Source organism: Ylistrum balloti, unplaced genomic scaffold (assembly GCF_031769215.1).
Source record: "Ylistrum balloti isolate Yb309-2 unplaced genomic scaffold, AGI_CSIRO_Ybal_v1 Utg369874, whole genome shotgun sequence".
Classification (NCBI taxonomy): domain Eukaryota; kingdom Metazoa; phylum Mollusca; class Bivalvia; order Pectinida; family Pectinidae; genus Ylistrum; species Ylistrum balloti.
In genome coordinates, this window is record NW_026782015.1 from 1737958 (window position 1) to 1752666 (window position 14709).

The following is a 14709-nucleotide window of genomic DNA, read 5'->3' on the forward strand; positions in this document are numbered from 1 at the left end:
GAAGCATACATAAGTACACAAAAAATATATCACTCAGACAACATCCAGATAGCTCCTAGCTATTGTCTTAACTTATGCCTAGATGTCGGATCCTATACCATGCTCCTAACTACTGTCTTAACTTATGCCTAGATGCCTGATCCTATACCATACTCCTAACTACTGTTTAAGCTTATGCCTAGATGCCTGATCCTATACCATACTCATAGCTACTGTCTTAGCTTACGTCTAGATGTCTGATCCTATACCATACACCAAGCTATTGTCTAAACTTACATCTTCATGTCTGATCCTTTACCATACTCCTGGCTACTGTCTTAGCTTACGTCTAGATGTCTGATCCTTTACCATACTCCTGGCTACTGTCTTAGTTTACATCTAGATGTCTGATCCTATACCATACTCCTACCTACTCTCTTAGCTTACGTCTTGATGTCTGATCCTATACAATACTCCTAGCTACTGTCTTAGCTTACGTCTTGATGTCTGATCCTATACAATACTCCTAGCTACTGTCTTAGCTTACGTCTTGATGTCTGATCCTATACAATACTCCTAGCTACTGTCTAATCTTAATCTATATATCGATTCCAATACGATACTTGTAGATATCTTATCAACTACCATACTCATAGTTACTGTCTGAACTTACTTCTAAAGGTGCCTGATCCAGTGTTTTTACATGGGTGTTGTCATCATGTCCAATGACTTCCAATCTCTCCAGGTCATCTATCTCTGCTTCCTATCATTCAAAAGCAAAACAAGTTTTATCATCTCACTGCATTGATTCTCAAACCCGACCAGACTTAACAAAAACAAAATATAGCTAGCATTCTTGAGTACCTAATTAACGAGAAAATTTGTCACTGTAAATAAGAGAGAAAAGGGCAATAACTCTGTTTTTACCTATCACCCAGAATGTGATCAGTGCAGGATATACTTTAAGTAAGATGTTTTAATTGTTCTTTGTTTCTAAAGAAAATTTCATAATCAATATAAATATGACAAAATTTATCAAAATATTTCCTAAAATTTCTTGCAAATGTGACTTACCTTCTCTGCCTTGGGTTGTACAGTGCCCTCTGTTGGAGGTGGGAGTACCTCTTCAGTGGCTCCATCTGGTGCCTGTTGCTCCCTTTCCTTGGGTGAGGTTGGCTCCTCTGGTTTCGTCTCCTCTGCTGGCTTGGTCTCTGGTTCCTTTGGCTACATTCACAAGAAGATAAGTATCAACAGAAAAATCAAGTTGTTATGATGATGGTATCATGAGAATCAGGAAGACAAAATATGTTACGTTGATACTTCGAAGCTTCAATAAAATCTGATGATTTTAACTGTAAAATTCAGTAATTCTGGTACAGTATGTGTAGATATTTGACATACCTCAGAAGGAGTTCCTTGTTCAGGTTGTTTTTCTTCAGGTTTCTCAAGTTTCTCATGATCATAATAAAGATCAACATCTGTTGCCATGGACTCTGTGCGTGGTTTGAGCACCTTGTCGTCTGTCTGGATCGGTGGTGGGAACAGAGAGATGACGGACTCTCCCAGTAATTGACTGGTCAACAATTTGGCTGTTTTTATCCAGTCTTCACATTCATGCTGAAATAGATTACAAGGTTTTTATTTTTGTACTTTACAATATTTTGGTATTTAAGAAAAACAACTTGTTTTTTCCAAACACACAGTGTCAGTTCTTATATCACAAGTAAGAAAATTACATGTGAGGTTTAAAATGAGTCACAGTCACCTTTGTTAGACAAATGAAAAGTGGCATAGTGATCTTATTGAGAAATATTCCATGAAGCAGAAGACGCTTACTCTTCCAGAACACCTGGTCTTATTCTCCTTGTACTTTTACAGAAGTCTCCATGAAAATCTTTCTTTTGTTCATATTTTGCCCTAGTTTTATGAATTTGTGTTTGGATTATGATCATGTTGCCATATTGGGGTTTTCTGATGTTTTTTACACTAAGGTATACAGTGAAAGAGACATGGCTCTCTAACTGGTTGTGATACAATAACATTTATTCGATGCATCTTAATAACCTGAAGAAATGTTCCAAAATATAATTTTATTATCACTCCAATGAATTTCATTGTACTTTAGACACATACTGTAGACATGTAGACATGTGCTGCAGTCACATACTGTAGACATGTACTGTAGACACGAACTATAGACAGAACTCCAGAACATAAGGAATAGACTTTCTATCACAAATGTTTTCCGGAACATAAGTGATAGACCATCTACCATGAATGTTAACAAGAGTATTACTGATAAAGGTCTGCCCTGAGTGTTTTCAAGATTAAGATAAGTGAGAAAGTCTTGGTAAAGTCAGTTCTTACCCGTAAGCGATGAAGATCCTTCAACTCATGGTCAGCATTGTCTTCCATATTGTCACGGCGAACTTGTGTATTATCCATCACAATTCCACTACAGCACCTACAGTTCATATCATATAACTTGTCAGAGATCTACCTTACAGCACAAACAAAACAGTTCATAACATCTGTCAGAGATCTACCGTACAGCACAAACAAAACAGTTCAGAACATCTGTCAGAGATCTACCTTACACCACAAACAAAACAGTTCATAACATCTGTCAGAGGTCTACCGTACAGCACAAACAAAACAGTTCACAACATCTGTCAGAGATCTACCGTACAGCACAAACAAAACAGTTCATAACATCTGTCAGAGATCTACCGTACAGCACAAACAAAACAGTTCATAACATCTGTCAGAGATCTACCGTACAGCACAAACAAAACAGTTCATAACATCTGTCAGAGATCTACCGTACAGCACAAACAAAACAGTTCATAACATCTGTCAGAGATCTACCGTACAGCACAAACAAAACAGTTCATAACATCTGTCAGAGATCTACCTTACACCACAAACAAAACAGTTCATAACATCTGTCAGAGATCTACCGTACAGCACAAACAAAACAGTTCACAACATCTGTCAGAGATCTACCGTACAGCACAAACAAAACAGTTCATAACATCTGTCAGAGATCTACCTTACAACACAAACAAAACAGTTCATAACAATTATCTGTCAGAGATCTACCGTACAGCACAAACAAAACAGTTCATAACATCTGTCAGAGATCTACCTTACAACACAAACAAAACAGTTCATAACAATTATCTGTCAGAGATCTACCTTACAACACAAACAAAACTGTTCATAACAATTATCTGTCAGAGATCTACCTTACAACACAAACAAAACAGTTCATAACATCTGTCAGAGATCTACCGTACAGCACAAACAAAACAGTTCACAACATCTGTCAGAGATCTACCGTACAGCACAAACAAAACAGTTCATAACATCTGTCAGAGATCTACCGTACAGCACAAACAAAACAGTTCATAACATCTGTCAGAGATCTACCGTACAACACAAACAAAACAGTTCATAACATCTGTCAGAGATCTACCTTACAACACAAACAAAACAGTTCATAACAATTATCTGTCAGAGATCTACCGTACAGCACAAACAAAACAGTTCATAACATCTGTCAGAGATCTACCTTACAACACAAACAAAACAGTTCATAACAATTATCTGTCAGAGATCTACCGTACAGCACAAACAAAACAGTTCATAACATCTGTCAGAGATCTACCGTACAGCACAAACAAAACAGTTCATAACAATTATCTGTCAGAGATCTACCGTACAGCACAAACAAAACAGTTCATAACAATTATCTGTCAGAGATCTACCTTACAACACAAACAAAACAGTTCATAACAATTATCTGTCAGAGATCTACCTTACAACACAAACAAAACAGTTCATAACAATTATCTGTCAGAGATCTACCTTACAACATAAACAAAACAGTTCATAACAATTATCTGTCAGAGATCTACCGTACAGCACAAACAAAACAGTTCATAACATCTGTCAGAGATCTACCTTACAACACAAACAAAACAGTTCATAACAATTATCTGTCAGAGATCTACCTTACAACACAAACAAAACAGTTCATAACAATTATCTGTCAGAGATCTACCGTACAGCACAAACAAAACAGTTCATAACATCTGTCAGAGATCTACCTTACAACACAAACAAAACAGTTCATAACAATTATCTGTCAGAGATCTACCTTACAACACAAACAAAACAGTTCATAACAATTATCTGTCAGAGATCTACCTTACAACATAAACAAAACAGTTCATAACAATTATCTGTCAGAGATCTACCGTACAGCACAAACAAAACAGTTCATAACATCTGTCAGAGATCTACCTTACAACACAAACAAAACAGTTCATAACAATTATCTGTCAGAGATCTACCGTACAGCACAAACAAAACAGTTCATAACATCTGTCAGAGATCTACCTCACAACACAAACAAAACAGTTCATAACATCTGTCAGAGATCTACCTCACAACACAAACAAAACAGTTTATCTAATTAACTGTCAGGTGTCCTCCTAACAATACACAGTACATAACATTTGAAGTTTATCTGAAAGAGCTGTGGTACTTGAATTAACATTTAAGGAAACTACCTGTACATTTTCTGTCCACAAACATATCTAAATGAAATATTTATCTTAAGGAGAACTTACGAGGACTGAAAAAGAAAGAACTAACATACATAGTCAAGGAGTTTATATGTAAATAAATGTAAACACATTTACACACTGAATATAAACAGAACAACATGCAGTTATAAATTATAAGAGTAAAGTGCTGTGTTGGTACTACAAACTTAGATGCTTATAATACGTCCACAGGAGAAGTTGTGGCTCAATGACTCACTCAAAATCTTCCTCATCTTCCCAATCACTATCATCTGCTTTATCTGTGCTGTCCTCAAGGTGTGCTTTACTTTCTTTTTTCTTGTCATAGTATATTTCAATGTTACGTCTTTTTCACACAAAGGAAGACAGATCAACAGCAAGGGAGGAAAATAGAGAGAAACATTAAAAGCAGAAGACAGAGTGAAGCACAAGAGATTATAGAGAAGATTGTTAAAGATAGTAGCAGGGAAATATAGTTATGTAGCATCTTTATCACAGAGCATGAAGAGATTTACAACACAACAGGCTACACAAATTGACTACACAACAGGCCACAGAGATTTACTTCACAACAGGCTACAGAGATTTACTATACAACAGGCTACAGAGATTTACTATACAACAAGCTACAGAGATTTACTATACAACAGGCTACAGAGATCTAATACACAACAGGCTACAGAGATTTACTATACAACAGGCTACAGAGATTTACTACACAACAGGCTACAGAGATTTACTATACAACAAGCTACAGAGATCTACTACACAACAGGCTGCAGAGATTTACTATACAACAGGCTACAGAGATCTACTACACAACAGGCTACAGAGATTTACTATACAACAGGCTACAGAGATTTACTATACAACAAGCTACAGAGATTTACTATACAACAGGCTACAGAGATCTACTACACAACAGGCTGCAGAGATTTACAATACAACAGGCTACAGAGATCTACTACACAACAGGCTACAGAGATTTACTATACAACAGGCCACAGAGATTTACTATACAACAGGCCACAGAGATTTACTATACAAAATGCTACAGAGATTTACTACACAACAGACTACAGAGATTTACTATACAACAGGCTACAGAGATTTACTATACAACTGGCTACAAAGATTTACTATACAACTGGCTACAAAGATTTACTATACAACAAGCTACAGAGATCTACTACACAACAGGCTGCAGAGATTTACTACACAACAGACTACAGAGATTTACTCCACAGTAGGATACAAAGATTTACTACCAAGCAAGCTAGAGAGATTTACTACACAACAGACTACAGAAATTTACTCCACAGTAGGATACAAAGATTTACTACCAAGCAAGCTAGAGAGATTTACTACACAACAGGCTACAGAGATTTACTATACAACTGGCTACAGAGATTTACTACACAACAGGCTACAGAGATTTACTATACAGCAGGTTATAGAGATTTACTACACAACAGGCTACAGAGATTCACTATACAGCAGGTTATAGAGATTTACTACACAACAGGCTGCAGAGATTTACTATACAACAGGCTACAGAGATCTACTACACAACAGGCTACAGAGATTTACTACACAACAGGCTACAGCGATTTACTACATAACAGGCTACAGAGATCTACTATACAACAGGTTACAGAGATTTACTATACAACAGGCTACAGAGATTTACTATACAACAGACTACAGAGATTTACTATACAACAGGCTGCAGAGATCTACTACACAACAGACTACAGAGATTTACTCCACAGTAGGATACAAAGATTTACTACCAAGCAAGCTAGAGAGATTTATTAATCAGCAGGTTACAGAGATGTATTCTGCATCAAATTAGTTAATTTACTACACGCAAGTCATAGAGATCTAGTGATGCACACAAAAGGCCAAAGATAAAATACATGCTGCTTTCAAAATTATACTGTCTGGCTAAAGCACTTTATACAGTTTGCTACATCGGAGGACAAGATAGTGTAGACTTACAGAGCAACATAATTTGTGAACATTTCCAGCTGTTCAAATAGAGTCTTGATTTTGGCATGGAGTTCACCTAGTGGAGCACTGCCCAGTAATGCCATCTCACTAGCCTCCTTAGAGTTATCTTCTCTGTCTGGGGCCAGTCTCAGCAACATCTGTACCATCCACCTCACCATAGAGGAGTGAAGAGTCAAAACCTACAACAGACAGCAAAACTTCCAATGTAAGCCGTAGTGTCATCTTGTTTACAGACAACAGATCTTGATGTCTCTTTTTTATTCCTTTATAAGTACAACATACATCTTAAAGGGAATCTATCAATTCATGTCATGTAACAAAAGATTACATGAAGAAATTAACTAGACCCTTAGTCACTGAGGGGGTGAAATGTATACCCTTCAGTCACCATGGGAGTGACAGGTATATCCTTTACTCAATGAGGTAGTGACAAGAATACCCTTTAGTCACTAAGGGGGTAACATGTATACCCTCCAGTCACCATGGGAGTGACAGGTATAGACTTTACTCAATGAGGTAGTGACCTGAATACCCTTTAGTCACTAAGTGGATAATATGTATACCCTCTAGTCATCAAGCATTACATAAGTGACATGTATACCATATACCTGTGTTACCTGGTTTACAGGGCCTAAAAATAACTAACAGACTGTGTTACCTGTTCTACTGGCCTAGAAATAACTAACAGACTGTGTAACCTGTTCTACTGGCCTAGAAATAACTAACAGACTGTGTTACCTGTTCTACTGGCCTAGAAATAACTAACAGACTGTGTTACCTGATCTACTGGCCTAGAAATAACTAACAGACTGTGTTACCTGTTCTACTGGCCTAGAAATAACTAACAGACTGTGTTACCTGATCTACTGGCCTAGAAATAACTAACAGACTGTGTTACCTGTTCTACTGGCCTAGAAATAACTAACAGACAGTGTTACCTGTTCTACTGGCCTAGAAATAACTAACAGACTGTGTTACCTGTTCTACTGGCCTAGAAATAACTAACAGACTGTGTTACCTGATCTACTGGCCTAGAAATAACTAACAGACTGTGTTACCTGTTCTACTGGCCTAGAAATAACTAACAGACAGTGTTACCTGTTCTACTGGCCTAGAAATAACTAACAGACTGTGTTACCTGATCTACTGGCCTAGAAATAACTAACAGACTGTGTTACCTGTTCTACTGGCCTAGAAATAACTAACAGACTGTGTTACCTGATCTACTGGCCTAGAAATAACTGACAGACTGTGTTACCTGTTCTACTGGCCTAGAAATAACTAACAGACTGTGTTACCTGATCTACTGGCCTAGAAATAACTAACAGACTGTGTTACCTGTTCTACTGGCCTAGAAATAACTAACAGACAGTGTTACCTGTTCTACTGGCCTAGAAATAACTAACAGACTGTGTTACCTGTTCTACTGGCCTAGAAATAACTGACAGACTGTGTTACCTGTTCTACTGGCCTAGAAATAACTGACAGACTGTGTTATCTGTTCTACTGGCCTAGAAATAACTAACAGACTGTGTTACCTGTTCTAATGGCCTAGAAATAACTAACAGACTGTGTTTCCTGTTCTACAGACCTAGAAATAACTGACAAATCACATTACCTGTTCAACTAGCTTTGCATCCTCACTGTCAATCGCATTTGTTGAGGTTGTCGTCCATTTCTGTACCTTCTTGATTGTTTCAGTCACCTCAATTCTTTAAAAAACACAAGACAGACATTAGACAGAAACTCAAAGCCAATATGTCAACAGGCAAGTACTTACCTGATAAAACAATGTTCATACAAATGTAAAGCTGAATGTATAATTATAATATTCTAAAACAACATACTCACACAGTTACCATGCAATAACCCCATGTCTGGTGATAACCCATAAATATATATATTGCTGTCATATAAAATCATAAACCAATGATTTCATTCACTTGTAATATGCCCATCCCTCTGAGTTTGAGTCAATAAAAAGTAATGTGGAATACATACAAGATATACACCACTGATATAAATCCTGACTGAACTGTTGTACAGTATTACTTAATGTGACAGGTTGTGACACATAAAGAAAGATTGTGTAATTTTGACACAATAAACCCCATGATTCCAACACTATATATAGCATCTAGAGTTACCTGGATTAAACGTAACACATGACGTTAACTTTCTGCAAAACATTTTACATTATATTAGGTGTTAGACAGGTGAGGAGATTAGTGCTGACATTATACAGTGTCTTCAAGAGATTAAGATCTATCCCCTAAAATACGTGTCAATGTCTTATTTCCTGGAAAACTGAAAACTGTGCAAAAAATGTGACAATGTTATGACCTTATGATAAATTGACAATGTTATGACCTTATGATAAATTGACAATGTTATGACCTTATGATAAATTGACAGCATTATGACCTTATGATAAATTGACAATGTTATGACCTTATGATAAATTGACAATGTTATGACCTTATGATAAATAATAAAGTTATGACCTTATGATAAATTGACAGTGTTATGACCTTATGATAAATTCACAGCATTATGACTTTATGATAAATTGACAATGTTATGACCTTATGATAAATTGACAATGTTATGACCTTATGATAAATAATAAAGTTATGACCTTATGATAAATTGACAATGTTATGACCTTATGATAAATAATAAAGTTATGACCTTATGATAAATTGACAATGTTATGACCTTATGATAAATTGACAATGTTATGACCTTATGATAAATTGACAATGTTATGACCTTATGATAAATAATAAAGTTATGACCTTATGATAAATTGACATGATAAATTGACAATGTTATGACCTTATGATAAATTGACAATGTTATGACCTTATGATAAATAATAAAGTTATGACCTCATAATAAATTGACAATGTTATGACCTTATGATAAATTGATAGTGCTATGACCTTATGATAAAATGACAAATTATGACCTTATGATAAATTGACAATGTTACGACCTTATGATAAATAATAAAGTTATGACCAAATGATTAAGTGACAAAAATAGAACCCAAAGATATATTTTTTTCATCACTAGGACACAGATTGAATAAAAGAGCTATACAAGAAGGCATGCAATTGTGACTAAATCTATTTCTCAATGCTGTACTACTGGTATTTCTAAACTAGGAGTGAAGGTCACATGGCAATTAAAAAATAGCTCAAGGCTTGTTAAACAAACGACCTGTAACCATCTCTCCTAGTTCTAAACCACACCTTAGTGTAGTGGATAAAAAGGACCCAGAGTTAGTTACTATGGGTACTTAGCACAATATCTGCCAACTTTTATTTATTATTTCAGAGTGAGAATCAGTGGGGTTTTTTTTTTACCTAAAATTTACACATAAATTTCAGAAAATGATTTTAAAGCATATGTCTTCTAAAGGAAATAAAGATAAACTTTTCTGAGACTTGAAATTTCCAAAGTGCCAAATCTTTCTCACTGAAATTCCACTGAGTTGGCAAATATGGCTGAGAAGTAGAGAATTCAGGCTGGTTAGCTCACAACAGTGGTAGAGGTGATCAGTGATGGTTACGCTGCTGTGATCAGACTCACTCAAGTGCTTCAGTTGCATTAATGCCAGGTTTACAATCTTAGTTGGTCAGAAGCTTTGAAGAATAAATAAGTGCATGTTAATTATCCTGTAAGATCACTACAAGACTAGATACGGAAGCTGACAGTGTTTCATATGGACTTCTTATTTATCATATATATGTAAGGTGACAGTGTGAAATAGTTACCCAGGAGAATCTCGGCTTTCAATAGAGAGAAATACTAGTATAAGTTTGAGTTTTGCATCAAGTTGGTTATGTAATTAGTAAATATCACAGAAAGAGTTGTCTACCTTGACATATATAATATACTGATACCAGAGATTAATAATTAAACCCATGCATAAATGTTTTAGTATATTGATAGAATTTATGGAAAAGTAAGAAAAAGATATACAAACTATTATATGTGCACATGGCTAATTATAGAAATGTTTAAAATTTGTTCTATGATGTTATAAATATCTAGGACAATTGATTTTAAACAAAATATTTTTTATTCAGATGTATAGCTATATTCTATGTAGATGTGCAGAGAGAGAACATTGTGATTAATGAAACTATCCCGATGGCCCTGTGCTTCAAATAAACTAGAGAGAACAGTAGAGAAGTTTTACACTACACCAATCTTGTTGGTTAGAAGGGTTTGAAGGGTTATTTTCAGAGTGTTAGAAAAAGCAGCAGGTACAATGTCACCATCACCACGGCTACCTCGTGTGTGGCTTTCCTTCGTCCCGATCCTCCTCACTCTGCGTGGTGCCCACATACTCTGCCGCTGAGTCCACAGCCGTCAACCATTCCTCCATGAGCTGACATAATGCTCCCCATTCGTTATCATGTATGGGAAGTGTCCCGTTCAGAGCAGATGACACTCGCATGTCCCATGTCTCCAAGGCATTTAAAAGATGGATAGCATTGGGAGCAACACCTGCAAGGAAATTAACACAGGTGTGAATATTTAAGTAATTAACACAGATGTTAATATTGAGGTAATCAGCACAGGTGTAAATATTTATGTAATCAACGCAAGTGTAAATATTTAGGTAATCAGCACAGGTGTTAATATTGAGGTAATCAGCACAGGTGTAAATATTTATGTAATCAATGCAAGTGTAAATATTCAGGTAAACAACGCAAGTGTAAATATTTAGGTAATCAGCACAGGTGTTAATATTGAGGTAATCAGCACAGGTGTAAATATTTATGTAATCAATGCAAGTGTAAATCAGTAAACAACGCAAGTAATCAGCACAGGTGTTAATATTGAGGTAATCAGCACAGGTGTAAATATTTATGTAATCAACGCAAGTGTAAATATTTAGGTAAACAACGCAAGTGTAAATATTTAGGTAATCAGCACAGGTGTTAATATTGAGGTAATCAGCACAGGTGTAAACATTGAGCTAATCAACACAAGTATTAACATTTAAGATAATGAAAATAGGTGAAAATATTTGGGAAACAAACAAAAACATTGAAGGTATAAACTTCCAGAAGGGCATATCTTGGTCAAAAATTAAAAATTAACCAAAAGTTACTGCATACAACCAAGCGAAAACATGGAAACAATTTGATAAGGATGTTACATATGATGGAAGGTCTCTGAAAGTTATAGTGCTGATCAGGAAGCAGTGAAGAAAAACTGGATAGGATTTCATCTTTAACAATTCAAGGTCGTATAGATCCAGTTAACAATATTCTTACTGAGGTAAAATAAATTGTTTGTCAAATTAATCAGCAAATTCAATAAAAACCAGAACTGTCATCCTGATGAAAAGTAATACCCTGCAGATACAAAGATTTTATATATTATTTGCTTTAGTTTCAGTCCCAGTTAATTTCTCTAGACATGTATCATCACCTTGTCATACATTATAGGGGTATAAAAAGTACATGCACATCTACACATATGTTTCACAATATTCCTGTGTAGTTTCATTGAACTTGGTTCACAACTTACAAGGTTATGATAAGCAGTTTGGAAAAGATTTTATCCATTCATAGGTCTTTTCATGGTTACCATGGCAATCAAAGGAGAACCAACATTTTGGAAAATAATACCATGGTAATAACTATTCTTAAAAACCCTTATATCATTTTTTTTATAATCAGATGGGTAATTTCTCAATTTTGACCAATCAATTTCCAGTAAAATCAGATGGATAATATCCAAATTTTGGCCAATCAGAAGCCTCCATTATGTTATGACAGAAACAAAACTGGAAACATCTGGTGTTTCTAATTACAAGCTTTGATAAGTTACGCATGCTTAGAACGCTTAACAAACAACTGAACTCAACATTTTGATTTAAAAACAATTCCAACATGAGACTGAAGTTTTCAGTAAATGATCAACTCTTAAAAGTTTACAACTGTAAAGTTACATAACATAATGACTTACCATAGTTTTTAAATACAACTGGTCTCCATTTCTCTACCACAGCAAATTTCAATGTTAAATGGTTTAGATATGGAAGAATTACATGAATGATCATTTTTATCTTAAATCTTCAATCATAAAACTTCAGTCTCCCACTTACTAATTCTGTGCCCCTACCCTAAACACTTTTAAGAGTCTTTTGAACGAACACTGGCAACAAGTACCGTTCAAGTTTTATCCTAGTTTTTATGTGGCACAACTGGACAACAACGAGTTGACTCGACAAAATGCGCCTCAATTAGCTGAGATAAGCTAACAAGTGGTGTCTATGAAGAAGTAACAGGTAACATCTTGCACTAATGATCTTTAAAGGTCAATATTAAATTTATCCAAACAAACCTGACAGCAAACTGAATTCTAAAGCTCAAACATCACCTCTCTATCCCATATGATCATTGAAGATTTTAGGAAGAGGTACTTCTGCAATCTTCGAAGCTTATCAGTCACTTATACTAACTAATCTTCCTCCAAGCATTCAATATGCCAAATATCAAAACTCAATGACTTTTTGTTATAAAAATAAGTTGCTTAGTTTTAAACCAATTTTATCTCTATGACATTAAAAATGAAACAAATTCATACACACAAGAGATCTACATTGTGTATATGGACTCCATCCTACTATGCTTCAGTATCAGGACTCCAAGCCTTCTGGTTCTACACAATTGATCCCTTCTACATTGAAAATCTCCCTTTTTTAATATTGTTAAATTGTCATTCCTGTGGCCTTGAAAGTAAGGTAAAGTCATATATTATAACAAACTTGATTTTCAATTTAGCATATGTTGCTGACTGAAAATGGCATCTTTATTAAGATTGGGTAAAATATAATGCAGTTGAAGGAGACTCACCATTCTCGCCAGTGATTCTGTTGTTAAACTGTTTGAGAAGTTCTTCCACCTCCTGTGAACAGAATAAAGTGAGAATAATTATACATGTATAAAGTATATTGACTCGGTCACTTGGTTACAGGACTTATGCCACCTAGTTACAGGAAAGATGCCACCTGGTTACAGGACTTACCTCATTAAGGATGTTCATGCTGTCTTGACTTGGATGGTTGACATTTGGTTCCTTTCGGTGGCGATTGAAGACTTTCAGAGCATTATCTGTCCAGCCATCCATTTGTCGCCTTATGACCATTAACTGTTCTTGGCCATTGAGAAGTGTGTCACCACCAAACTTTTCTGACTCTCGGCCAAGCACCTAATAGACAGATAAGTTAAAAATCAATACAACTTATGTACCAAAAAACACCCAGAAATGCCTCAAACATTAAACGATGTTGCTGTAACAATACATCTGATGTACACAAAACATCTGGATATATCCCCTTTATATCGTATAATAAGAAATGTATCCTGGTTAGAGTGTGATATAATTCTGGTCTTTACAGAAACTTACATCCTCCCATCTCCTAATGTCCTCCAGCAACATCCCCAGTCGGTCATCCTCCGGGGCCTTGATGAAATGGCCATCCTTCGTGCTGAAAACATACAGATGAGCTATAGATAAACATCTTAGTCAGAGCTAACAAACTCAAGGAGATTTAGGGTCTATCTGAAAATATATCAATGATTCATTCCAGTGATAACACTGGGTCTGAAAAATATAACACTGATACAGGGTCTGTAGAAATATAACACTGATTTACACCAGTGATAACACTGGGTCTGTAGAAATATAACACTGATTTACACCAGTGATAACACTGGGTCTGTAGAAATATAACACTGATTTATACCAGTGATAACACTGGGTCTGTATGAAATATAACACTGATTTATACCAGTGATAACACTGGGTCTGTATAAATATATAACACTGATTTACACCAGTGAAACATAACACTGGGTCTGTATGAAATATAACACTGATTTACACTGGGTCTGTATGAAATATAACACTGATTTACACCAGTGATAACACTGGGTCTGTATGAAATATAACACTGATTTACACCAGTGATAACACAGGGTCTGTAGAGATATAACACTGATTATCACCAGTGATAACACTGGGTTTGTAGAAATATAACAATGATTTACACAAGTGATAACACTGGGTCTGTATGAAATATAACACTGATTTA

General features: G+C 35.5%; 1 protein-coding gene across 1 annotated transcript in view; it reads right to left on the minus strand.

Moving 5' to 3' along the window:
- The window catches only part of LOC132546110 (axonemal dynein light chain domain-containing protein 1-like), a 30503-nt gene that overhangs the window by 870 nt on the left and 14924 nt on the right, over positions 1-14709 (minus strand). The window contains exons 15-25 of the mRNA XM_060209807.1: positions 14022-14103; positions 13641-13823; positions 13469-13520; positions 11944-11962; positions 10889-11125; positions 8203-8296; positions 6573-6763; positions 2347-2443; positions 1381-1596; positions 1054-1203; positions 653-742 (exon numbers count right to left, since the gene is read on the minus strand). Of these exons, the coding sequence (XP_060065790.1) occupies positions 653-742; positions 1054-1203; positions 1381-1596; positions 2347-2443; positions 6573-6763; positions 8203-8296; positions 10889-11125; positions 11944-11962; positions 13469-13520; positions 13641-13823; positions 14022-14103 (1411 nt within the window). The remainder of the gene's footprint in view (positions 1-652; positions 743-1053; positions 1204-1380; positions 1597-2346; positions 2444-6572; positions 6764-8202; positions 8297-10888; positions 11126-11943; positions 11963-13468; positions 13521-13640; positions 13824-14021; positions 14104-14709) is intronic.